Raw genomic sequence first — 24,104 nt, forward strand, 5'->3', positions numbered from 1 at the left:
GACTGGATTTCAGTTCTGTACCTCCACCTAGAGGCCGGGCCAACCGGACATGGCATTTAGCTGCCCTTCTGCTCCGCAGGAAAGATAGACCAGAGGGTTGTGTGGCTTTAACACGTTTGTGCCTAGAAAGTAGTTGACAGGCGGGAGGGTTTAGTAAGTGCTGTTCTTACAGCTCCTGTTTCTGTTCTTTCTAACATTATGAAGCATCGTTATCCCCACTTGCCTGGATGACACACCTGGACGGGCAGAGAGTAAGAAACATCTCATGGGCAGTAGGTCCTGGATCGAACCCAGAGCATCGGTGTAGCACAGCCGTCCTGACTGAACTCAGGCCCCAGGCAGAAGCTGAGAGTGCTGAGAGTGTTTTCTTGGAGGTCATCCCCGATGTTGGTTTTATTTACAAAAACAATACACACGTGGCAAAAAGCTAAAACAACACTGACGCATATCAACAGAAAATGAAAGTGGCCTGGAATTCTACCTCCCTCAGAAGGAAGGATGGCTAACAATTTGGTTTCTCTCAGTCCATGCCATTGTCCTGTGTACACACGGAGGTATCTCTCCACCAGGCCTCTATGCATACGTATATATCTTAAAGGGAACATACTGTAACACAGGTCTGCAGCATGCTTGATTCCCACTTTTCATTTGGACCTCTTTCTATATCATTGGATCAACTTCATTTTTATAACACATGTACAATATGTGTGAATTCCACGGACAGTGGAATACTTCTGGAAAATTGACTTACGTTTGAAAGTTCTGGTAAGACATACATAACGTAAAGTTGACCGATGTAGCCGTTTTTAAGTGCCCAGCTCAGGGCCCTTAAGTACATCCACACTGTAGTGCAAACGTCCCCACAGTCCATCTCCAGAACGGCTCATCCCTCCAAAGGGAAACTCTGTGCCCAGGAACCAGGAACGCCGCCTCCTCCTTGCCCTTCGCCTCGGGTAACCACCCTTCCACTTTCCGTCTCTGTGAATCTGGTTACTCTGTGAGGACTCTAAGTACTTCATATGAGTGACTTCATATAGGTGGAATCGTACAGTAGTTGTCCTTTTGCAACTGGCTTATTTCACTTAACGTAATTCTTCAAGGTTCACTCACGTTGTAGCATGTGTCATAATCTCCCTCCTTTTGAAGGCTGAATAATATTTAGGAGCACTTTGAAGAAACACAAGACGGGTAGTAATTCTTTTTTGTTTAAGGCATTTTTAAAAATTGCAGTAGAGTTGATGTACAATGTTGTGTTAATGACTGCTGTGCAGCAAGGTGACTCAGTTGTACATATATACGTTCTTTTTTTAAAATAGTCTTTTCCTTTATGGTTTATCGTAGGATATTGAGTAGAGTTCCCTGGGAGTGATGCTACAATCCAGAAAAATCTCTAGTAAACGGCCTCCTGTCTTTTCTGTACTCACACCCTCTTCCTCTACTGAGTAGGGCAAACCTCAGAGATGGCGGTGTCGTGAATAGATGCTCTTAACTCCCACCCCACCTGCCTAGTAATCCTCCTGGGATGTGCTACAATGCCTCTGGCTTCTTTTCCAGAATTGAGTGTCGGACAGTGTCCCTCACTGGATATAAACACGATAAAGGTACCATTTAAGGTCATAACCCTCGTGCTCCCCTCAGGCAGGGGCAGACGTGCTCTGACACGTGGGACTGAGGGCAGAGCCTGCTGGTCAGTCACAGGTATCACCTTTTCACGAGGAAGCCCAGAACGGCCGCTTGCTACCAGTTACAGCTGTAGCCTCCCGATATCTGAGCTGGAAGGGACTCCAGCGCTGACTCTGGAGAATTTCTGCATCCCGTGGAAATGGGGGTTTTTGGGGGGTAGGAGGGTTTCGCTGACCATGTGTGTGTCCGCCTGGCACTCGGGTCTGGCTCTCCAGTCTAGCTAGGGAGGGCCGTGCCGCCCAGGGAGGCCATACAGTCTTTTCACCCTTGAAGGTGAGCCCACAGGGCTCGCCAAGGTCCTTGATTTATGGGACCTGCTTTTGTTTCACACGACAGCGAACAATACCTGCCGGTTGCCGAACACCTGCCAGGTTGATTTTTAGCGTTACCATTGTTGAGAACAAAGGCTGTTGGAAACATCCCAGAAACTGCGGGGGCTGATTGGTCCATCCAGTTTATTCTGGGTGTGGAGCAAAAGACCTGCCAGACCGTAAAGGGAGTAGAACCAGTTTTGTGTGTGCAACTATCCATTCCCATCAGACGTTCCCCCCAAATCATTTCCTGCTGTAACCAGCTCTTCCCACGGGTAATTGGTGCGCTGACCTTCCAGACATAAGAATGCTTAATGACGTCAGAAATCTGGAGCTGCCAAAGTCATCAGGATCTGGGAAAGCCTGTGCTAGAGCCGTAAGGAGGCAGGGTGTTCTGGGGGGAGGCCCCCCTGGATGAAGAGGCGGGGACCCTCCTGAATCAGGGCTCAGGTACATCTGGGTGTGGAGGATCTCATATGTTACAGGCCATCCGCCATCCTCGGTTTCCCATCTGGTAAAAGAAGAGAGTGAATTATATGGGGTTTTTTTTAGGGACTGGTTTCCAAACTAGGCAGCCCATCAGAATCACCTGGGACACCTTCTCAAAATAGCTCCTGAATGAGAATTGCCAACAGTGAGACTCTAGAGTCTATCTTTTTAACACGCTCCCCAGATAACCAAGGCTCAGGCAATACCACGTGCTCTGTGCTCCCACACACCTGACATAGTCCTTAGACTCACCAATGCACAGTTTTCCATTTAACATTTCGAAGTTGGGGTGAACCTTACAATCGATCATTAATAACAACATAAATATAATAAAGTATAATATAATAATGATAGCAATGAATGTAATGACTCTTCCCTCCCCCCATCAAAAAAAAGTGTTTAAAGAATTGTGAATGTTGCATTCAGTGGTATTTCTAAATTAAGGCAACACCACCTCATCTCATTTCTATGTTTACAGCAACCTTACAAAGCAGGTGTTGGGGGAGTATTATCCCCTCTTCCCAGTAGAAGCAGACTCAAGCAGGTTGGGCAGGATATTGATTTATTGATTCAGTCAGTATTAATAATAAGCATCTTCCCCATGAGAGGTGCTGGGTTAGGTTTGGGGGTGCAGAGATGAACAAGGAACTGGTTTCCATCTCAAGGAGCTCAGAGGCTCATGGGGACATAGCTGTACCCATGGCTGGTTCAAATAGCGGCGCCAGAAGGGCCCATGGGAGCCGTGGGGAAAGAGTGATTAGCTCTGACCTGGGGGTTAGTAGTGGACCCACTTCCCCTCCTTCTCACTTTCGCTCTGTGGCCCTCATGCACCCAAGGGACTTATCAGAGTCAACGCCATGTGGAGGAAAGAGCTTGGACTCTGGTTATAATCTGCATGTTACCACTTTATTCATCCAACAAATGCTTGGAAGGCTTTTTTTTTTATCAATGTGGAGCCCAGCACCAAAAAAAAAAAAAAAAAAAAGATGGACAAGACAGACACGAGCCTTCTTTCTTAGCCTGACACACAAATATTAAATAATTTTGCACGTATTAAATTCTCTGCAAGAGGAACATATTGTAGCATCCATGGGAGACCAGGGTCTCGGGCCTCATTTGGGTGTGAGGTTAGTCCCTTTAGAGCTTGGGATTTTGAGGCTGAGATTGAAAAGATGAGCAGAGGTTGTCCAGGCAGAAGGAGTGGTACAGGGAGAGAGAGGGGAAGAGCGGGAATAGGGAACGGGACAGACCGGCATTATTGCATTTAGGAGGCGACAGAGGTGCCTTACAGCAAGAGCTGGGAGGTGACAGGGTGACGGGAAGGGATGAGGGCGGCAGGGGGAAGGGCTTAGAGGCCTGCTGAGAATTTGGGACCTCCCTCCAGGACAGTGGGAAACCAGCAAAAGGTTTGTGTCTTTTAAAAGTACTTACTGTGGTGAAATATACATCGCATAAATGTCAGCATTTTAACCATGTTTAAGCGCACAGTTCAGTGGCTTTAAGTACATCCATACCGTTGTGCGGCCATCACCGCCATCCATCTCCAGAACGTCATCGTCCCGAAGTGAAATTAAGCAGTGACGCCCCATTCTCCCCCTTCCCGGCCCTGTGACCTGCCTCCATGAATTTGACTGCCTCAGGTCCTTCCTGTAAGAGGCGTCACACAGCATTCGCCCTATTGTGTCCGGCTTATTTCACATAGCACAGTGTTGTCAGGTTCATCCGTATCGTAGCGTCATCAGAGTTTCCTTCCTCTTTAAGCCTTCACAGTATTCCATCACATGTATAGACCACATTTTGCTTATCCAGTCATTTGTTGGTGGACACCTATTACAAGGTTTTAAGGCAGAAAGTAACAGTCCCATTTAGGTCTCCCAGCTAGGAGGGGGAATCAAAAGATTCATCAGAAGGTTTATTTGGGTGTGGGGAGTGAGGGAGAGTCAAGCGCGTATTACCCCTAGGGGACGGGGCTGCCATTTTCAAGAAGGAGGTGCAGGTGAGGGGTTGAGCTGTGGGTACGTGGCGTTTCGGAAGCACGGGGCCATCCGAGCGCGGATTTATAAATCTGGAGTTCAGTCTAAGCTGGAGGCTCAGATGGGAAGGTCATCAGCAGTCGAGGTCGCCATCGAAGTAGCCATCGAAGCCGAGGGGTGCATGTCATTCCCCAGGGCGAGGGCGCAGAGTGAAAGCAGAGAGGTCCAGGGGGATATCCCTGGGCGACTGTGATGTTTAAGGTCTAGTTGAGTTGGACCATCTGACCAAGAATGGTGAGCTAGAACATTCAGAGGGTACAGAACCAGAGGAGTGTGCTGTCATGAAAGCCGGGGAAGAAGAAGGGCTTCCAGGAAGAAGGAGTTTAGTTAAGGGAAGACCAAACATGTCCATTGATTTCAGCAGCACAGAAGTAATTGGTTACGTGGGTGACGGCAACGTACGTGTGTGCGACACACACCAGACAGGGGTGGATGGAGAAACCAAGGACACTGATACAAGGGAGGTTACCAGCTGTGTGTCCTTGGTCTAGTTGTTCAACCTCTCTGAGCCTTTATTTCTGAATCTGCAAAATGGTGAGTAGTGGATGCTCAAAAGACTCCCAACAACTCATTACAGCCGTGCACTCCGGGGTGGTAGGGACCCTACCTACCGGAGGTTGGTTGAGGGGATGTCGCTACCTCCCAAGCTGAGGCAGGGTCCCAGGAGCAGCAGGTGACCTTGACCTGGTGGCTGACTCCCCTCTTTCCCCGATCCATAGCAAGACAACAAAAGAGGCATCTTGAGGAGTTGGCGAGTGTCGTTCTCAACACCCGTACTCGGGTCTTTAAAGGGATGGGGGATTGGGAGTGAACATAGAGGGCCAGCCTCTTCTGCTGCAGAGAAATATCTCTGGTGTTTGGTTTCTGGGAAGCCAGTGGAGGAGAAAGGAGACCGGGCTTTGGTCTGGGGGTTACTGGCCGTGTGACCTTGGCATGCCACTGCTCTCCACCTGCAGAGTTCTTACCTGTGAGATGGAGGCTTCGCCAGCTAGAAAATTCTGGAATGCATTCCTCACTGCCGGTGTGTTTGTATTACAAAGAGGTCCCTACCAGAGAAGGGTGTTGTGCTCCCTTGGACGAAAAGATGCTTCTGCAAAAAGCCAAGTACGTGCCTAGCTATAGTCACAGTTAACTTCCAAAACAACTCTGTGATCTGGGTACCGTTAGTCCCATTGAAGAGAGGATGATACCTAAGTCTCAGCAGCCAATGACTTGCCCAAACAGGAGAGACAACGTTTGTTCCAGGCGGCAGTAAGGTATGTTTGGGCAGGAATCATGATTTTAAGCCATAATGGACCACTTGCTTCTCCTGCAAAAGGAATCAGTGGAGTAGGCCAATGCCTGCAGGAACCCCCAATATCCTCTCCTGCCTTGGAAGTAAATCTAACACTCACCTGATTTTCAGAGACACCCATTCCTTGATGTAATCAAATTTCCTGGTTTATATTCCATTTCTCCCCCGAATCCCATTATTTCTCTGCTCTAGTCTCACTGACCCCCTCTGGATCCTGCTTTTCCTGCTTTTTAGACCTTTGGGCTACTTACTTGGGCCTGGGAGACCCTTTCCTCGAGACACACACAGTTGAAATTCTGTCCATCCGTCAAGGCCCATGACCCTTTCTTGATCTCCTAATAGCTGTGACATTTTCCTCCTTCGGGGTCTTTATTGTATTTCATACTCCTCTCAGGGTTTTATGTTTGTCTGCCTTGAATGAGCGTCATCTGTCTGTTTACCACCTTCGTATTAGAACAGTGAGTCTTTGAATGTCCTACACGCTGAGCCCATGACAATAGCTGGCACATAAAGGAGGCTCAGCGGCTGCTTGAAACGCATCCATCCTTAACTGGTCTCGGGCTTGTGCGTGCACTCATCCATCCAGTACCTGATTGTTAGGGTCTGTGCAAGGTCTCATGCTAGGGGTAATGTTACAACAATGAATACGATATTTCACTGACTCTGGCTTGGAAGAAATGTCCCATCAAATAGCCACTTGTTTCTTCTGGGTGCCGCTTAACGGCTGGCACATTTGCATGGTGTGTGATGCTTCCGATGAGCTGTCAGACCTCACGGTTCCTCGGTCGGATGGGTGCTGACGTCTTCTGGTGTTTGCTCCAGGTATAGTCCCACGAGGGCAGGAAGGATAGGAGGACAAGGTGAAGGCCTAAGTAGGGCAGGGCCAGGACATGGCAGTCTGAAAGAGGTGTCCGGGAACACCGGGGAGAGAAGAAAGAATCCAAGATCTCCCTGCACGCCACGTGGCTTCTGGAGTTCCCACCAGACTGGCAAGGTGAAGGCGGCGTTTGCTCTCAAGCCATGGAGCTCAGAGCGCCGCAGGTTGGCTACTGGGCAGGCGAGCCCCCCTGTGCTGGGCATCAGGACCAGGCAGGAGACAGGTCGTCCTGGCCCCAGGTCTACACAGTCCCACTCTGCCGCCACCTGTGGACTTGAAAATCCAACTTCCTTGCAACGTGTCCAGCACTAAAGCAGGTATTATTTTTTAACAGTGTTGAGAGCGGAGTGTGTCCGAACAGTACTGGAGCAGCTGTCTTAGCAGGACAAAAGGGGAGGCGCTGCCTACCCGGCACCCCTGGCTTCCCGTCCTCCCCCCAGAGCTGCATCCCCTTGGTGAAGCCCATGGAAGGCCAGGATCAGTGCTGAATGCTGGGTCCCCAGTAAATTATTACATGCCTGCAGTAAACACACTGGCTCTGAGCCAGACTTTGGGTTGTTTTTTGTTTTTTCTTGTTATTTAACAAATATTTATTGCAGACAAATATTTGTGCCAGACATTATGTCTGAGAATAAGCAACACCTTTCTGGGAACACTCCTAAGAGCGATCATATTACGTGTTGGTCATTTGTAGGCAGAGCTGGAAAAACTACACAATTCTTGCCATTTGGATCTATTTTTCCAAACCCCTTGCACACCACCTGCTTGTTATCCACGAGCCAGGCTTTCTCATCGTGGGAAACTGCTTGTACTGTCTCCAGACAGGTGCTGCTGGGCGCTTACCCACATCATAGAAAACCAAGCCAGATTCTCCAACAAGGGCGCAACCAGAATCCTCAGCAAGTCCCTCCCTGGGCCCTGGTTTCCTGCTTATTAAGAATGAGTTTATAGGGCTTCCCTGGTGGCGCAGTGGTTAAGAATCCGCCTGCCGATGCAGGGGACTCGGGTTCGAGCCCTGGTCCAGGAAGATCCCACATGCCGCGGAGCAACTAAGCCCGTGCGCCACAACTACTGAGCCTGCGCTCTAGAGCCCGTGAGACACAACTACTGAGCCCGCGTGCCACAACTACTGAAGGCTGCGTGCCTAGAGCCCGTGCTCTGCAACAAGAGAAGCCACCGCAGTGAGAAGCCCGCGCACCGCAACGAAGAGTAGCCCCCGCTCGCCGCAACTAGAGAAAGCCCACGCACAGCAACGAAGACCCAATGCAGCCAAAAACGAATGAATGAATGAATAAATAAATTTATTAAAAAATAAGGAATGAGTTTACAAAACAGAAAACAAACTTATGGATACCAAAGGGGAGTGGGGGAGGAATAAAGTAGGATTTGGGGATTAACGTATACAAACTACTATATATAAAATAGATAACCAACGAGGACCTACTGTATAGCACAGGGAACTATACTCAATATCTTATAATAACCTATAATGGAAGAGAATGTAAAAAAAGAATATATATATGTATATATAACAGAATCATTTTACCATACACCTGAAACTAACACAACATTGTAAATCAGCTGTATTTCAATAAAAAAAAATTTTTTTAATGAGTTTGTAGGGCTTCCCTGGTGGCGCAGTGGTTGAGAGTCCGCCTGCTGATGCAGGGGACACGGGTTCGTGTCCCGGTCTGGGAAGATCCCACATGCCGCGGAGCGGCTGGGCCCGTGAGCCATGGCCGCTGAGTCTGCGCGTCCGGAGCCTGTGCTCCGCAACGGGAGAGGCCGCAACAGTGAGAGGCCCGCGTACTCCAAAAAAAAAAAAAAAAAAAAGAGTTTATAAAATAGATAAACAACAAGGACCTTTTGTATGGCACAGGGAACTATTCAGTATCTTGTAATAACCTATAATGGAAAAGAATCTGAAAAAGAATATATATACATACATATATAACTGAATCACTTTGCTGTACACCTGAAACTAACACAACATGTTAAATCAACTATACTTCAATAAAAAAATTTTTTTTTTAAAGAATGAGTTTGGCCCATACAATCTCTAAGGTCCTTTATCTTTTTGCGTTTTCGTCTGTAACGTGGGATGAAGCCTCTCCTTCGCGGGGAGTTTATGCGCCGAGGAAGCCTTCGTTGCATCCAGGCTGGGTTACGGGACCAGGCAGTCCGGTGTAGCATGGTGGACCTGCTGTCCTGGTTATCCTCCCAGAGGAACCAGGTGGCCTCGGGCAAGTAACTTTCCATGCCTCCGTTTCCCCATTTGTAAAATGGTGGTAATAAGCGTCTCTACGGCCCCTGACCCAGCCCACGGCGGCAGAGGAAGGACCCGGGTCTCTGGAGGGAATTGGCTGTGGCAGGGTTTGGGAGGGGCTGGAAAGGCAGGTGTGCTCATCAGCTTACAGAGCTCGTCGCAATGTTCCAAGGGCCTTCTAGATCGACTGCCGTACCTGTGCCGCAGAAAGGACGCAGTCCCGTACAAAATCCACTTTCTGAACAAGAGTGTGGAGGGCTGGAGGGACAGCCATGCACGTGGAGAGCCACTATTCAGCCTTCCCCTGGGAGAAGCCCCGGCGTTTTCCCCCAGATTAAGGCAGGCTGAGTGTGCTGTGGCTTTTCTCCAGGCAGCCCTCGTGTTTCTTCTTTGCCCTCAGGGGTTCTGCTTCCAGAAAAAGCTACATGGACTGGGTAGTTCTTTGCTGCGGGAGATGCCCTGTGCCTTGTAGCAGGAGGTGTTCAGGGCACGTCTGGCCCCCACCCGCTGGATGCCGGTCGCAACCTCCATTATGGAAGTCGAAAATGTCTCCAGACGTTGTTCGATGTCTTCAGAAACAGGGGGAGTGAAAGACAGAATCTCTCCTGGTTGAGACCGCAGCTCACAGGAGGATCTGAAGTTCCTGGGTTAGGGGGTGCTTGTCCCAGGGGAGCAGCTGCTCAGGAGCTGCACACAGACATCCGTCCAGTGCTGGGAGGGTTTGCTGAGCGAAGGGGGCTGCGTGGTGTCCTCAGTAAAGTCTAGGATTGGGTTTAAGTCCTTGCCTGACGGCCCACCAGCTGTGTGATCCTGGACAAGGCGGTCATTCAAACGTTCCGAGCCTCAGTTTCCCACCATTCAAGGCTGTGGAGCGTGACAAAGTCCAGCTCACAGGACAGTGTAGGATAAATGAGATGCTATGGCAGTGCTCCACGCATGTAAGTCACCATTACTATCAGAAGGTAAATGGAACGCGTTCTTTACTATCGTGGGTGGCCAGACTTGAAGCAAGGGGCAGATTTTAGTGAGACATAAGCTCTAGTAAGTAAAATGTTTCAACACTCGGGTGGCCATTCAGAGGGTAGTGAGACCTCCTTTCGAGGAGGTATTCAAGCCAAAGCTTGAAGGCTATCTGTCCCCTTATCTAAAATGGGCTTCGTTTTGTTCCCTTATTTCCCCTTGGTCCAGATCTTTCTTGCTCCTTTGTTCTGAAGGAAAGACCTTTGTCAGCCTCTAAGAAACCCAAGAGTTTACTAGCAGTTAGGGAGGGAGGGTGTTTTCTGAGAAGTGACGTCTCAGAGATGACAGTATACATTGGTTCTGGGCCATCTGTGTGGCACTCAGGCTCTGGAAAAGAAAGCGTTCCTCAAGGGCCCTGGGCTAGAAGGAGCTTCAAGACACATGCTGTCCGGGTAACTGAGGCAGGAGGCCCCTTAGCGCTCACAACCACCGTTGTGCATCGCGAAGTGGGTGCAGCACGTGTTGGCAGAAGAAGCAACGGGTCCTGTTTCGGGTCAAGGTGTGAACATACATTATTAGTCGTCAACAGCTGTTGGATACCTAGTCAGAACGCGGACCTCGGTTTTTCTGGATGTGCCCATCCTCCCCTGTGGCCAGTGGAGCAGTGGAAAGACGGGCCGAATGGCGGCACAGTAGTTTGTTTTTGACGGAACTTTTCCTCTTGATGACACTGTGATTCACGCGCAGTGACAGTTGTTTACGATCTCCGAGGTTCTCGGATGGTAAAAATCATCATCTCAAGTGTACCACGTTAGTCTTTGTAGAGCTGCACCTCTAGTGAAATAATGCAAATTTCCCATTTTTAATACATTAACCCTTACTTCTAAGACTGAGTTAGAAGAGGAGTTTTCAACGCGGGCTGACTTTGCCTCCCAGGGGACATTTGGAAATTTCTGGAGACATTTTTGTCATAAGCCAGGGGGAGGTGTTAGTAGCATCTGGTGCACGAGGCCGAGGATACTGTTAAGCGTCTAAGCATCGTACGGTGCAGGGAACAGCCCTCGGGACCAAGGACCATCTGCTCAGAGTGACAACAGTGCTGAGGTTGAGAAGCCCCAGGTGAAAGACAGGTCACATCTTTCAGCTCTGCCGCTTATTATCCTGTTACGATTCATGCTGTGACCATGTCGCCTGCCATGGTGCCACGGCGTGCCTGGGTTCCAGGAACGAGGATTCATTGTGAGGTCAGTGGAAACAACCTGGATGTTGTGGGCTTGATCTTATCCAAGGTAATTAGCAGGAGAGCCAGCCACGCACGGATCTGTTTCCCTTTACTCACTGGCAAACAGTTGCGGAGCTCCTAGCCCACGGCGGCCGTGCTGTGGCCCAGGCCTGCCCTCTCACCAGCCGGGACCCGCGGGCAGCGGGCACAGGAAACAGGGGCTGGGCAGGAGCGTGTGACATAAGGGCCGGGGAGGGGAGGTGGGAGATGTCCCCGCCCTGCTCTGAGGTTCTGAGCCATCACCGGGCTTCGCAAACAATCCTGGGGGTGGGTCACAGCTACGGAAACCGGGGGGGGGGGGGGCACAAACAGCGTTAACAAGGAGCCTTTCTGATTGAATAAATGTGCGTGAATTACTCTTAAACAGCCAACACAGTTTTTCGTTCTTGGACGTCAACCATTTCCTTTGAATCGAAGTATCACTGGTTGGTCCATTCATCCCACGACGTCCGTTGACCGTCTGCTGTGTGTCTGGGACCCTGCTCGCCCCAGGGTCGGTCACGAGCAGGGGCGCGGGGCTGCCCCCTGGCACCATCACGCCGTCCCTTCACGCGTGGGCCTGGGTCCATTTGCCAACATGGGGAACTGCTGTGAGATTTGGGGTCCTCAGCCTGGAGGCCGTGACTGGCGAGACTGGAGAGGTTTCTCAGATGCCCCCGAGCGAGGCCTCTCACTGCTCCCCCGGGGTCCAGGCTGCAGGGGGCACGAGGCTGTGGTCAAGGGCTGCAGCCCAGCCGGCGATACTCCTGCAGGGCCCCCCTGTTTGGACAAGTGGTGGCTCTGTCTCTGATCTGACTCAGACAATTCGAGGACAACCAGGGCCCCTTGATACTGGATGAGATTAACCTAGAGGGAGAGATGGACAGCAGACACAAATGGTGCACACCTGTGTGTGTATGTGTGTGTGCGTGTGTGTGTGTGTGCGTGTGTAGGAAAGAATCAGTGTGTGAGAAAACCGAGGCAGCAGAAAGCATGACAGAGGTAGTTTAGAGGGTGGGTCAGGGCAAGCATCTCTGAGGAGGGAGCCTGTGAGCTGAGTTGTGGACAGGACGAGGGCGCAAGCTCTGTGCGGGCTTCGGAGCGAGAGTCGTCTCACTGCTGCTTCCCAAACCTGCTCCTGTGTGCACACAGCTACATGCATGCTTGCATGTGCACACGTGTGCACGCCACACAGACATATACCACACATACATACGATTTCATGACAGGTAGAAATAAAATTGTCAAGACTGTTACTATGTGAATATTTCTGGTAGACTTTGTTTTTTTTGTTTTTTAATTAATTAATTTATTTATTTTTGACTGTGTTGGGTCTTCGTTGCTGCGCGCGGGCTTTCTCTAGTTGCGGCGAGCGGGGCTACTCTTCGTTGTGGTGCACGGGCTTCTCATTGCAATGGCTTCTCTTGTAGCAGAGCACGGGCTCTAGGTGCACAGGCTTCAGTAGTTATGGCACGAGGGCTCAGTAGTTGTGGCACATGGGCTCAGTAGTTGTGGCTCACGGGCTCTAGAGCGTAGGCTCAGTAGTTGTGGCGCACGGGCTTAGTTGCTCTGTCGCATGTGGGATCTTCCCGGACCAGGGCTCGAACCCGTGTTCCCTGCATCGGCAGGCGGATTCTTAACCACTGAGCCACCAGGGAAGCCCTCTGGTAGACGTTGAATGGTGTTTTCTAAACTCCCATGACACGCCTGAGAGTTGGTCACAGAGCGTAGGTGTCTCAGGGGGCACAGAGCATAGGTGTCTCAGGGGGCAGGGACACAGTTTCAGAAGCAGCTCTGCCACCTTCTTCACCTTCAACATGTGAAGGACTTTCCAGCAGACTTCAGACTCGCCGATGGCTTAAAGGCCACATCAAGGTCAAATAAACTCAGTGATTGAGAAAACTTTGCTTAGCAAACAAACAAAAGACCTGTCTTATGGATCTTATGCAGGCTGGTGCAAAAGCAAAATGATGATATAGTTTAAAATTTTCTTGTTAAAGAACGAAAAAAGACAGAGCCTAGAAACTTCCAAGAAAGGTTATTTAGTGAAGAAGTCTGCCTCGTGCTCTGGAATCGTGTGTGTTTGTTTTTGTGTATCGTTCTCATATCAGTCCAATCAGAGAAGCAAGTCAACCTGACGTCACTTTCCAAAGTTAATAATGTCATTTTTCTTGCATTAAATTAACGATTCTTGGGCTTCCCTGGTGACGCGGTGGTTGAGAGTCTGCCTGCCGATGCAGGGGACGCGGGTTCGTGCCCCGGTCCGGGAGGATCCCACATACCGCGGAGCGGCTGGGCCCGTGAGCCATGGCCGCTGAGCCTGCGCGTCCGGAGCCTGTGCTCCGCAAAGGGAGAGGCCACAGCGGCGAGAGGCCCGCGTACCGCAAAAAAAAAAAAAAAAAAAAAAAAATTAACGGTTCTTTTTTTTCTCAATGGACCTGAGTCACAGTCTCCCTTTCCATTCCCTGGGACGTGATGCTGTCCCATCTGAAGCGGCAGAAGGACCTGTTCGTTCCACCTCTCTGAAGAGAAGTGGAATCCCCTCTCCCTTCAGGAAAATTTACATTATTTCTCTAGAGATGCAGCTATGTCAAGACTAATGAGGTAAATTTGAAATGGTTATTTTTACAATGTGAGAATCTCAAAGATCATAAACAACTGTCACTGCATGTGAACCACAGGAAAAGTTCTGTCAAAAATGTTTAACCAACAAAACGCTTCACTTTTCTGTAAGTTAAAAAACAAGGTTAGTCACAGTATTCTAAAACTGCCACTGACCAGCCAGAACTGCTTATTCCTGCTACAGGGCATGTTCTTAATGATCTTCATGCTTTCCGGCGATACAGTCATGAGAACAAAGGGCAAAAGGGGAAGTTAAACACTTGGAAGACAGAGTTCTGCAGACCCTGACAGCATGTTTCCTAAATTAACTGCACAGCAGCAAAAAGTGATCACTGAACAGCTTCTGTCGTGGGTAGACTGTTCGAATTTTAAATTCCTTCAAATACAATCCGTGCATAGGAAATGCAGATCCAGAGTCTGTTTCTTTCATGGAAGGATAATTCCCATGAAACCACTGCTTGATGGAACTGAGGAAGTGATGAAGACAAAATCTAAAAATATAGAGTTACTTTCTTCATTTTGTATAAAAGCTTTTTTAAGAAGATTCTGAGTTTGTTGACGAGTTTGTTTGTAACCTTTCTTCTTTCATTTCTGTGGATATCCTGCTGAGACTGTTTCGCCTTATAAGTGTTCTCGAAGCAAAGCACAGACATAGTTTAAGTACCCAGTATTCCCTGCAGGTAGCACAGTCCTCACCCTGACTTGGATACACTGACAAGCACAAAGCAGACTTTAACCCTGGAGGGAGACGGTGTTCTTTCAGAATGTTCATAGGCCTTCACTATGGGTAATCAGCATTTCACACGTAATTTTTGTTGAATCTCAATTAAGGAAGGACAGAACACACAGAACAGGACAGAACAGAACAGTGACTGTCTGTGTTCAGTGCCTGTAGGCACACTTCCAATGGACAATGCGTGCGGAGATCATTTTCCTTTTTTTCTGGGTGATGTTTGTTCTGATTATCTTTATTGGAACGCAATTTTACGTTTGTTGAATCGAACAATAAAAATAAGACTAATTATTTGTACGTCTTTTAAAAAATGACAGTCGGCATACACAAACAGTAAAAGTTTTCTCCAGGGAGCGTTTGGGAAGCACTGCTCTCAAGGATGTGCTCATCCGGAGGGGAGGTGATGGGCAGAACCCGGGTTCTGATGGCTAGGCAGATGGAGCGGGGCTGCCAGCTCCGTGGGCACATTTTGGCCAACTTAGCTTTCTTTCTGGGATTTGGATTTCTTTGTTTTCTCTGAAATTGCTTTCTCTTTAAAAAGGTTGTGGTGGTAGAAACCTGGAATCCCTGGCGGGGTGCCTAGAAGGACCATTTCCACAAGCAAACAAGCGGCGCTGGCTGACGGTCCTGGCGCAGGATGGGGCATGCTGTCGCCCTCTAGTGGTCGGACGGAGACCTGCACACACTCCACCTCCTGGGGATTGCCTTCCTCTCTCTTGTTACTCTGGAGCCTTAAAAAAACTCCCGTCCCTTTTTTTTTTAACATCTTTATTGGAGTATAATTGCTTTACAATGGTGTATTAGTTTCTGCTGTATAACAAAGTGAATCACCTATACATATACATATATCCCCATATCCCCTCCCTTTTGCGTCTCCCTCCCACCCTCCCTATCCCACCCCTCTAGGTGGTCACAAAGCACCGAGCTGATCTCCCTGTGCTATGCGGCTGCTTCCCACTAGCTACCTATTTGACGTTTGGTAGTGTATATATGTCCATGCCACTCTCTCACTTCATCCCAGCTTACCGTTCCCCCTCCCTGGGTCCTCAAGTCCATTCTCTATGTCTGTGTCTTTATTCCTGTCCTGCCCGTAGGTTCTTCAGAACCAATTCTTTTTTTTTTTTTTTTTTTAGATTCCATATATATGTGTTACCATATGGTATTTGTTTTTCTCTTTGTGACTTACTTCACTCTGTATGACCCACTCTAGGTCCATCCACCTCACTACAAATAACTCAATTTTGTTTCTTTTTATGGCTGAGTAATATTCCATTGTATGGACAGATCATCCAAAATGAAAATAAATAAGGAAACACAAGCTTTAAGTGATACATTAAACAAGATGGGCTTAATTGATATTTATAGGACATTCCATCCAAAAACAACAGAATACACATTCTTCTCAAGTGCTCATGGAACATTCTCCAGGATAGATCATATCTTGGGTCACAAATCAAGCCTTGGTAAATTTAAGAAAATTGAAATTGTATCAAGTATCTTTTCCAACCACAGCGCTATGAGACTAGATATCAATTACAGGAAAAAAATCGGTAAAAAAAACAAACACATGGAGGCTAAACAACACACTACTGAATAACCACGAGATCACTGAAGAAATCAAAGAGGATAAACTCCCGTCTCTTTTGATTAACATGAAAACCCTACACTTACATCCTCCCTTCTTGTCCCAGAGATTCTTAGGGATGCCTGCCTGGCATTCACTCAACTTGCTGCATGTCTTCATCAGCTAAGATTTGATCCCATCTTTCTTGAAGCTTGTAAAAAAAATTAAAGGTTTCCCCCCATATATCAATTAAAGATAATACTGTAACCTTGAATATACTTACATAAACAGCCTCACCTCGGCAAGATTCTCATCTCTTACAGGGCCACACATTCCTGAATGACGATCCATGCTTCAGGTCGTGCTGAAGGTCCCCATTCCTTCAAGTTTTCCTATTACTTTAAATTGCATGTTTTAGGGACGGTGATGGAGGTTCTGTGAAACAGGTTTCCATCGCTCTGGCTCCTTTGGCTTCCCTCCCTCCTCCTTCTCACCTCTCTTCCTATATCCTTAGCCTGTCTTGTCTTGCGGAGGGAAAACCGCTAATAGGAGTGGAAACCCAGCCCCCAGCATGCGTGGACGCTGCTTCCCGGCGAGTTAGCTGTGTTAAGTCATTTATTTCACCCGTACTGCCTCGGGTCTGCGGTAAGAACTTAGCGATGGGCGGTGTGTCCACTCTGCTCGGGTGGGCTCAGGAGGTGGGGTTTCTTCCCGTGGACCCTGAGAGGGAGGGAAGTAATGGAGACCACGCGTCCCGTGGTGTGGCTTCAGAGAGACCGTGACACCCATCACCCACCGGCTCCGCAGAAGCTCTTCCCGAGTCCCTGCCGTTCCCAGGAGTGGCTGCTCCCCGAGCTTCCCCAGCTCCTCTGCTCACTCCCTAGGCACCCCAGCTTCCCCGGCCTCGACTTTTGGGTCACCCTTCTCGCTGTGCGCTTTCCTAGCTTCGGTACGTTTCTCTGAGCGGCTTGTCTCTGTGGTTTAGTCAGTTTCACGTGGGGCTGCAGGCCCCTGTGGTCCACTTCACGCTCACCCAACGTCAGCTGCAGCCTGGGGCCACATTTCGGGGAGGAGGCTTAGAAATTTTCCAGGACTGTCGCATGTGTGGGGGGGCGAGAAGGTTCCAGAAGGTTCTGGAACCCGGGTAAAGTTACTCCAGCCCCTCCCTGTGGGGCTCTCTGGGGGTGCCTCCCAGCTTCTTCCCCATCACTCGTTTGGACTTGGATGGGCCTCCGTCAGGTTCTCCAGAGAAACAGCCCATTTCTTTAAAGAATTGGCTCGCGCCATCATGGAGGCTTGGCCAGTCCCTCGCCATCACAAAAGACATCCAGTGGGGTAGACCGGCAGGACCCAGGGAAGAGCCGACGCTGGAGTTCAAGGCTAAAGGCCGGCCGCGGGCAGAATTCCTTCTTTCTGGGGGGAGGTCCGTCTCTGTTCTGTCCGGGACTTCAACTGATTGGATGAGGCCCACCCACGTCATGAAGGGGTAATAATAACCTGCTTTATCAAAGTCCACCCACTTAAATGTAAATCTCATCCCCAAACACCCTCATAGGTACATCCAGAGTAACGTTTGGCCAGACGCCTGGGCCAGCAGCACCCAGCCAAGTGGACACATAAAACGAACCGTTGCAGGGAGTTTCTCAGGGGTGCCGTTCTCTGTCGTCGGTCTCCCTCTTCCTTACGGTGTGGGTTTCCAGCCGTCAGAAGCTTTGAGTCGGATGGCATTTGAGGCCCCTTAGGAATGGTGGCCATGCCCTGGGGCAGTCCTGGAGGCTCTGGTCTTGAGTCCGGACACCTATTTCATACTCGGAGGCTTTGTCACATCAGGAAAGCATTTCAGTTGCACGAGCCTCCTCTGTGGACCAGGAATCGTTATGTTCCTCTCGCGGGTTTGTGTAGAGAAGGAAATGAGGGAGTACGTAGGAGAGCGCTTTTAAGCCATATTTTAGATTGCGACCTATAGTATTGCAGTCACCCCCCCCTTCCTTGGAGACGGTCTCCTCTGTTTGCTCACTGCCCGGTCCAGTCACACGAAAGCATCGGCGGACAAGAGGCTGAGTCTCTGGCGAGAAGGCACCCTGGGGAGCGTGCAGGGCTCTGTTTATCAGGTGCGTCTGGCTCAGGAGAAGGCTGGGAAACCTCCCTGCTGGGGCTCCTGCACCTGCTTCCTGCTCCATCCGGGCTGTCGTCACCTCTGGCTACATCTGCCCGTCGGGTGGAGACAGGGTACCCCTTTCTCCTCCCCGCCAGGCCGGCAACCAGGCCGGAGGGGGTGCCGAGGCCCCGCGTCAGGATCGATGTCCTGAGGCTGCTCGGAGCAGAGCGGGGAAGGCCCGGGGAGCACCCTCGAGGTCTTCAGAGGCGAGAAGGGGCAGCAGAGACAAGGGAGAGGAATTCCACCTTCCTCCGGTTCTGTCAAAGCGCTTCCTGTTTCTAGGCTTGAGTTACTCTCTATCTGGTTCACATCTCAGGGCTCCTAAGGGCCTGAGGAGACGGAGAGTAAACAGACCCAGTCTTGGGTTTTCCAGACCTCGTGGGTGAAATCTGGGTCAACGGGGAACCAGACATCCAGCTGGTCCGGAACGGCAAGGACATCATTCTGTCTTTCTGGTGAGAGAATAAGAGTTCAGTCGGGCAGACCTGTCCTGTCAGGATGGAGTCAGTAAACTCGTCAGATCAGAGCCGGTGAGAACGGAGCTGCCAGCATCTGGTTTTCTCATCAAAGAGAATAGACGTGCCATCCCAGGGCCATCTGCTTCGTGGCCTGCCCTGCGTTAGGGTGCCCCGCAGGGGAGCGGACTGGGGGCTTTTATGGCTCCAAAGCTGGAGGAGGATTTTACAAGAGATTCTTGGGACCTCTCCATCTGCCTCTTTTTCTCCTTTTCTTCCCCTGCTTCCCTCCCTCCTTTCATTCCTATTTTCTCTCCGTAAAAATAGTAACTATCCTTGCTTTGGACGATTTTCCTCACTACCCTACATCCTCCAGAGATTTCTCTCAGGACTCATAAACAGTGGTGGTAGCCCACATTCCTAGACCCGAAGTGGGTTTTCTCTTGCTCTACCTTGTCAAAGAGAAATCTTGACATGAACTAAATCATCTCAATTTTGGATCCCACAAGAGCGGTAGACTCAATCCCAGCATCACAGGAGCACTGGGTGTTGGTGTTGTCATTAAAACTCCCTCAATTCCTTCACTGGACACAGACTCATTTCTGGCCCCCAAGGACATCTGGGCTGAAACTACAACTTGTGCTTAATGCATGAGATGAAATTCCTAATCAAGTCCTGGGAGAAAAAGCAAAGGTTTTTACGGAAGAAATCACATGGAAAGAAAAAAGATGGAAGCATCTATTTAAAAAAACAAACAAACCAGAAAAAACTTTCTTTAAAAACTATTTTTGAAAAACCTTGTTTCATTTTTGGATATTGAGGAAGTTGATCTGTGACATGAGAAAGGAGGAATAAGAGAAATGAGAATGGAGAAAACAGGGGAAATGAGTAGAAATAAGCTAATTTTTGCATTGTGGTAACTGAGAAAGAGTTTGCAAAATAAAAGTCATCCACCACAGGATTACCCCATGACATTATTTTGTTTTGTTTTGTTTTTTGCGGTACGCAGGCCTCTCACTGCTGTCACCTCTCTCCTGTTGCGGAGCACAGGCTCCGGACGCGCAGGCTCAGCGGCCATGGCTCACGGGCCCAGCCGCTCCGCGGCATGTGGGATCTTCCCGGACCGGGGCACGAACCCGCATCCCCTGCATCAGCAGGCGGACTCTCAACCACTGCGCCACCAGGGAGGCCCCCCATGACGTTATTGTGACCTTGTCTGGCCACAGTTTCTTCCTCTGTGAAGTGAGGAAGTTGGCTTAGATGATGTCTGAAGGTTCTAGTGATTGTGAGTCAATGCCATTCATTGAGAGAAGAAAATAGCAAGTCTGTACATCAGAATCGAGGAGGTTAACGATCATTGGTACAGATTTATGATTTTAAGATTGAGAAACCATTGAGAAGTAACCACAAAAAAATCAAAATGGGTAAGAGTTCAACTTGTGGGCTAGTGACAAAATTATTACACAAAATCCACAGCTTTCCCTATGCAAACAGTAGTCCATTATTAAATATAACGAAAGAAGAATTGGCTCAGATAGAAAAGCCATAAAATATCTAGGAATCAAGTTACAAAAAACATTCTGCATCTATACAAAGAAACTTATTGAAGGACACAGAAAGGCTGTATTAAGAGAAGACAAAAATGTGTAAAGGAAAAATCTTGTTCTTAGAAAGAATCGATCACCCACGTCATTTTTTTTTCTTTAATAAGACCAGTAATTTCAATGCAGCCTCAGTCAACAAAGCAATAACATTATGTTTAACTTGATGGAGTAATTTAAAAGTTATTTTGTAAGAGAGAATCATTGAGAGTAGCCATGTGTTCTGAAAAAGACTGATGAGGGAGATTTAGTTAACTTGAACTCTAGGAGCTGTGTTAGTTTAGATCACATAGTGCTGCCACAGGAGGGGACAAAGAGAAGAGTGGATGGGAATAGGATTGTCTCTGACCAGGACTAAGTAGGCACTTGATACCAGACGGGCTGGGATTTAGGTGCTCTGATGAACGTGCAAAATGTCCCATCCGGCCTCCCCAGGATGGCCTGCTGTACTCAGAACATCGGGCTGGCCCTGATCGTCTTCAGCTCCTTCCAATCACGTATGATTTTGTTTCTCTTCTTTGCAAGACTCAGTTTCCTAAGAGGATGAGACGTGAACTCAGACATGTGCCTTCTATATGAGACAGCATAGGAGTGAGAGCATGTCTGTAGGCTCAGGAAATTCATATTTCTGGATGGAGCAAGAAACAGTTTTCATGTCACTGCTGGGGATTCAAGTCTGTCACAGCTTTTCAGAATAGCCTCCATTCCAGGACTGAAAGAATTAAGTGCAGAACTGACCAGGGCTACAGACAGAATTAGGTAAACACACTAACAAAGCAAATATCTTTAAGGAAAACCAAACACGACCAAGTAAAAAGTAATCATTCAGAGTAGCCATAAATTTTGGCTATTAGATAAGCAAGCACAAAGCAAGAAGCAAGCCAGAAACAATTTTTGCAACACATACGATAAAGGATTAAGGACTTTAAATAGGCACCGGATTTTTAGAAGTCAGCAAGAAAAGGTGAATAGAAAAATTAGAAAAATGGATAGTGCAAGAGACAAAAATGACCAATGAACATTAAAAAGATGTTCAACCTCAGAAACAATTTTAAAAGGATGTATTAAAACAAACAGGAAATATTATTATTCACTCATACAATTTAGAAAAATTGAAGCAATTGATAATAACCAATACTAATGAGAATATCGACCATCAAATATATTTTTATGCATTGTAAGTAAGGGGATAAAGTGGTTCAACAGTTTCTAGAGTGGGCAATTGGGCAAAACCCATTAAAACTTGACATGTGCACATAAGCTGAGATTCCACTTGTAGGAATTTATACAAAAGTAAGCACTACATAAATTTCTAAAGATATATGTATAGTCATACAAATATATGAGGCAAATTCATTTGAACGGATATTAAAGAATTCGCAAGATCATATTTAAGTGGAAAAAACACACAGTGGCACTGGTGGTGAAGTATGATTCTATATTTTAAATTAAAAATAAATATTTACACAATTTTATTTGCCAAGGAAAAGAACTGAAATACTCTGAACTGTAAGTAGAGTTTATAACAGAAGGGGCTATAGGGTTTTTTTAAATCTTCCATCATTTACACTTCTTTATTACTTGAAATTTTCTGATGTGTATTTTTTTAATATCAGAAAAATTATAATAGATTTAAACGAAGGTAAATGTTAACATTCAAATCCTAGGGACAATTTGGTGTATTTTCCCACTAATTTTTAGCCAATATGAACTCTTTCTGCCTTTAACGTGGATTCCCTAGGAAGGTTATAACTAAGCCACCGCCATTCTGTTTTTTTTTTTTTTGCGGTACGCGGGCCTCTCACTGCTGTGGCCTCTCCCGCTGCGGAGCGCAGGCTCCGGACGCGCAGGCTCAGCGGCCATGGCTCACGGGCCCAGCCGCTCCGCGGCATGTGGGATCTTCCCGGACCGGGGCACGAACCCGTGTCCCCTGCATCGGCAGGCGGACTCTCAACCACTGCGCCACCAGGGAAGCCCCCTACCGCTATTCTGGATCTTCCTTTCAAGGAGCCCTGGAAGATCCGATCAACCCGCCACAAGGTCTTTTCTAATGAACTTCCTTCCCCGTGAGCGACCGTCCTCATTCTCCGTTGGCAGCAGCGTGACTCCCGGCCCTGCCGCTCGCCTTGGAGGCTCCGGCCCCTGCCTCACCTGGACACCGTCTCCGTAGATGTGGTCACAGGAGCGCCTCAGCCCCGGATTTGAGAGGAACACAAGGCGAGCGACAGCTGGGACTCAGGGAGCAAGAAAACGCAGTGCAGTGGCGGCTCCTGCCGAGGGGAGCGCGGGGCCCCGGGGGTTGAGGAGTGCGTCTCTGCACGAATCCCGGGATGCCACGAGTTCCTCGGGCTTCTGGCTTCGACCTCCTGATTCTTCCCGGCCTTCCGGGACCTCAGCTCCAGAACAGTGAGGCTTCTCCACGCCCTCCTTGCCGCCTTCTTGGTCATCTTCCAGGTACTGCCCGGTAAATACCAACCACGACGATGCCTTGTCTTATCATTATTTTGTTTTTTCCTTCCCTAAGTCAACCATCGTCAGAAAGTAAAGCATTAGGGAGCTACTCGTAGGTCACCTCCACGCCCAAAATCAGCTATTGGAAAATTAGAGAATAAACCGGTGGTTGTGTCTCATGACGTTAGAAGTCTTGTTTGATGGTAAACTTCTGCCCACTCCCCTTTCCTCCCAGTGACCTGGGGGATTTGAGAACCAAATCAGTTGAATCACTTGGTTGGTACAACCCAGTGTGGAGCCAAAGTCCCTTTATTCCGGCCTAGACTGGAGATCTCTTGCCACGCATGCCACGGTGGCGACCTTGAGTCTCGCTGGGCGAGGGTTCTGTCTGACGAGCCTGTGAGAGCTGGCGGGGTTTTGTATGGCGAGGAGGTGGGGTGATCAGTGAGGCACAGTGGGCGTGGTCACTGACCCCGCGGTTAAGGCCCAGTCGTTCCCATCTTACGGAACAAGAGCGTGAAGAGACGTGGGGGGGACACTTGCGGTTGGTGTTTAGCTGGGGAAGATGGGGATTCCATCTAGATGCTGAGATCTCCAGCTTTCCTCGTGGGATTTCCAGCTTCCTACAAACATCTTTTCACTTTCCAGACAGCAGTAGGGCGCTCCATTTTGAAAGACCCTGGTCTCTGTGGGGTGGGATCTGCCTGAAGCAAGGGACACCGAGCTGTGAGCCCTTCAGGGGACCCTGCCGAGCACTCACCGTTTGCTGCAAAATAAGGAGAAGCTGATGGAGAAACCCGAGCCAAGGGGTCCCGGCAAGAGAGCCGGAGCGAGGCTCCTTGGGTCCAAATAAGAGCGAACGATTCTCAAGGCGGCACAATCGACTATTTTATCATTAGGGTCGACTGAAGGGACCGCGCTTTCCCATGGAAGGGTAGGCAGGGGGAGGGAGACAATTATAAGAATTAAATTTACATTATGCTTTAAATTTTGCCAAGCATTCTCACATAACATATGTAATCCTTCAACCATTTCGGTTTACCAATCCCGTTTCACCGATGTAGAAAACAAATCTTGGCATGGTTAATAAATAACTCACCCAAGAGGACAACAAAGGAAGAAACATAATCTGAGAGTTTTCTTTTGGCTGTCGGACGGGAGTCTGTTGGACAGGAGAGGGGAGTTATGGTTTCCTTAACAATCTCAGGGAGGCTGGATATGAGAGAATCACTACGGTGGCGTAAGGGGAGGCGGGGAGGGGTCGGGTCTTGGTCCTGGGACACTCCCACCCCCGGCTGTACTGAGTAGAGTGCAGGGTGGGAAGGGGCACGTGCTAAGGGGTGTTG

At 48.7% G+C, this 24,104-nt stretch overlaps 1 protein-coding gene across 1 annotated transcript; it reads left to right on the forward strand.

The window, feature by feature from the left end:
• Window positions 1-20,743: 20,743 nt before the first annotated feature.
• LOC309977504 (uncharacterized protein) lies at window positions 20,744-23,546 on the forward strand (the record flags this gene model as incomplete). The annotated part of the gene is made up of 2 exons (XM_082863620.1): window positions 20,744-20,804; window positions 23,407-23,546. 2 exons carry the CDS (start codon window positions 20,744-20,746, stop codon window positions 23,544-23,546), a joined length of 201 nt encoding a protein of 66 aa, XP_082719746.1.
• Between the last annotated feature and the right edge of the window lie 558 nt (window positions 23,547-24,104).

This window comes from Leucopleurus acutus, assembly GCF_964270905.1.
Source record: "Leucopleurus acutus genome assembly, chromosome: 21".
In the NCBI taxonomy this organism is placed as follows: Eukaryota; Metazoa; Chordata; class Mammalia; order Artiodactyla; family Delphinidae; genus Leucopleurus; species Leucopleurus acutus.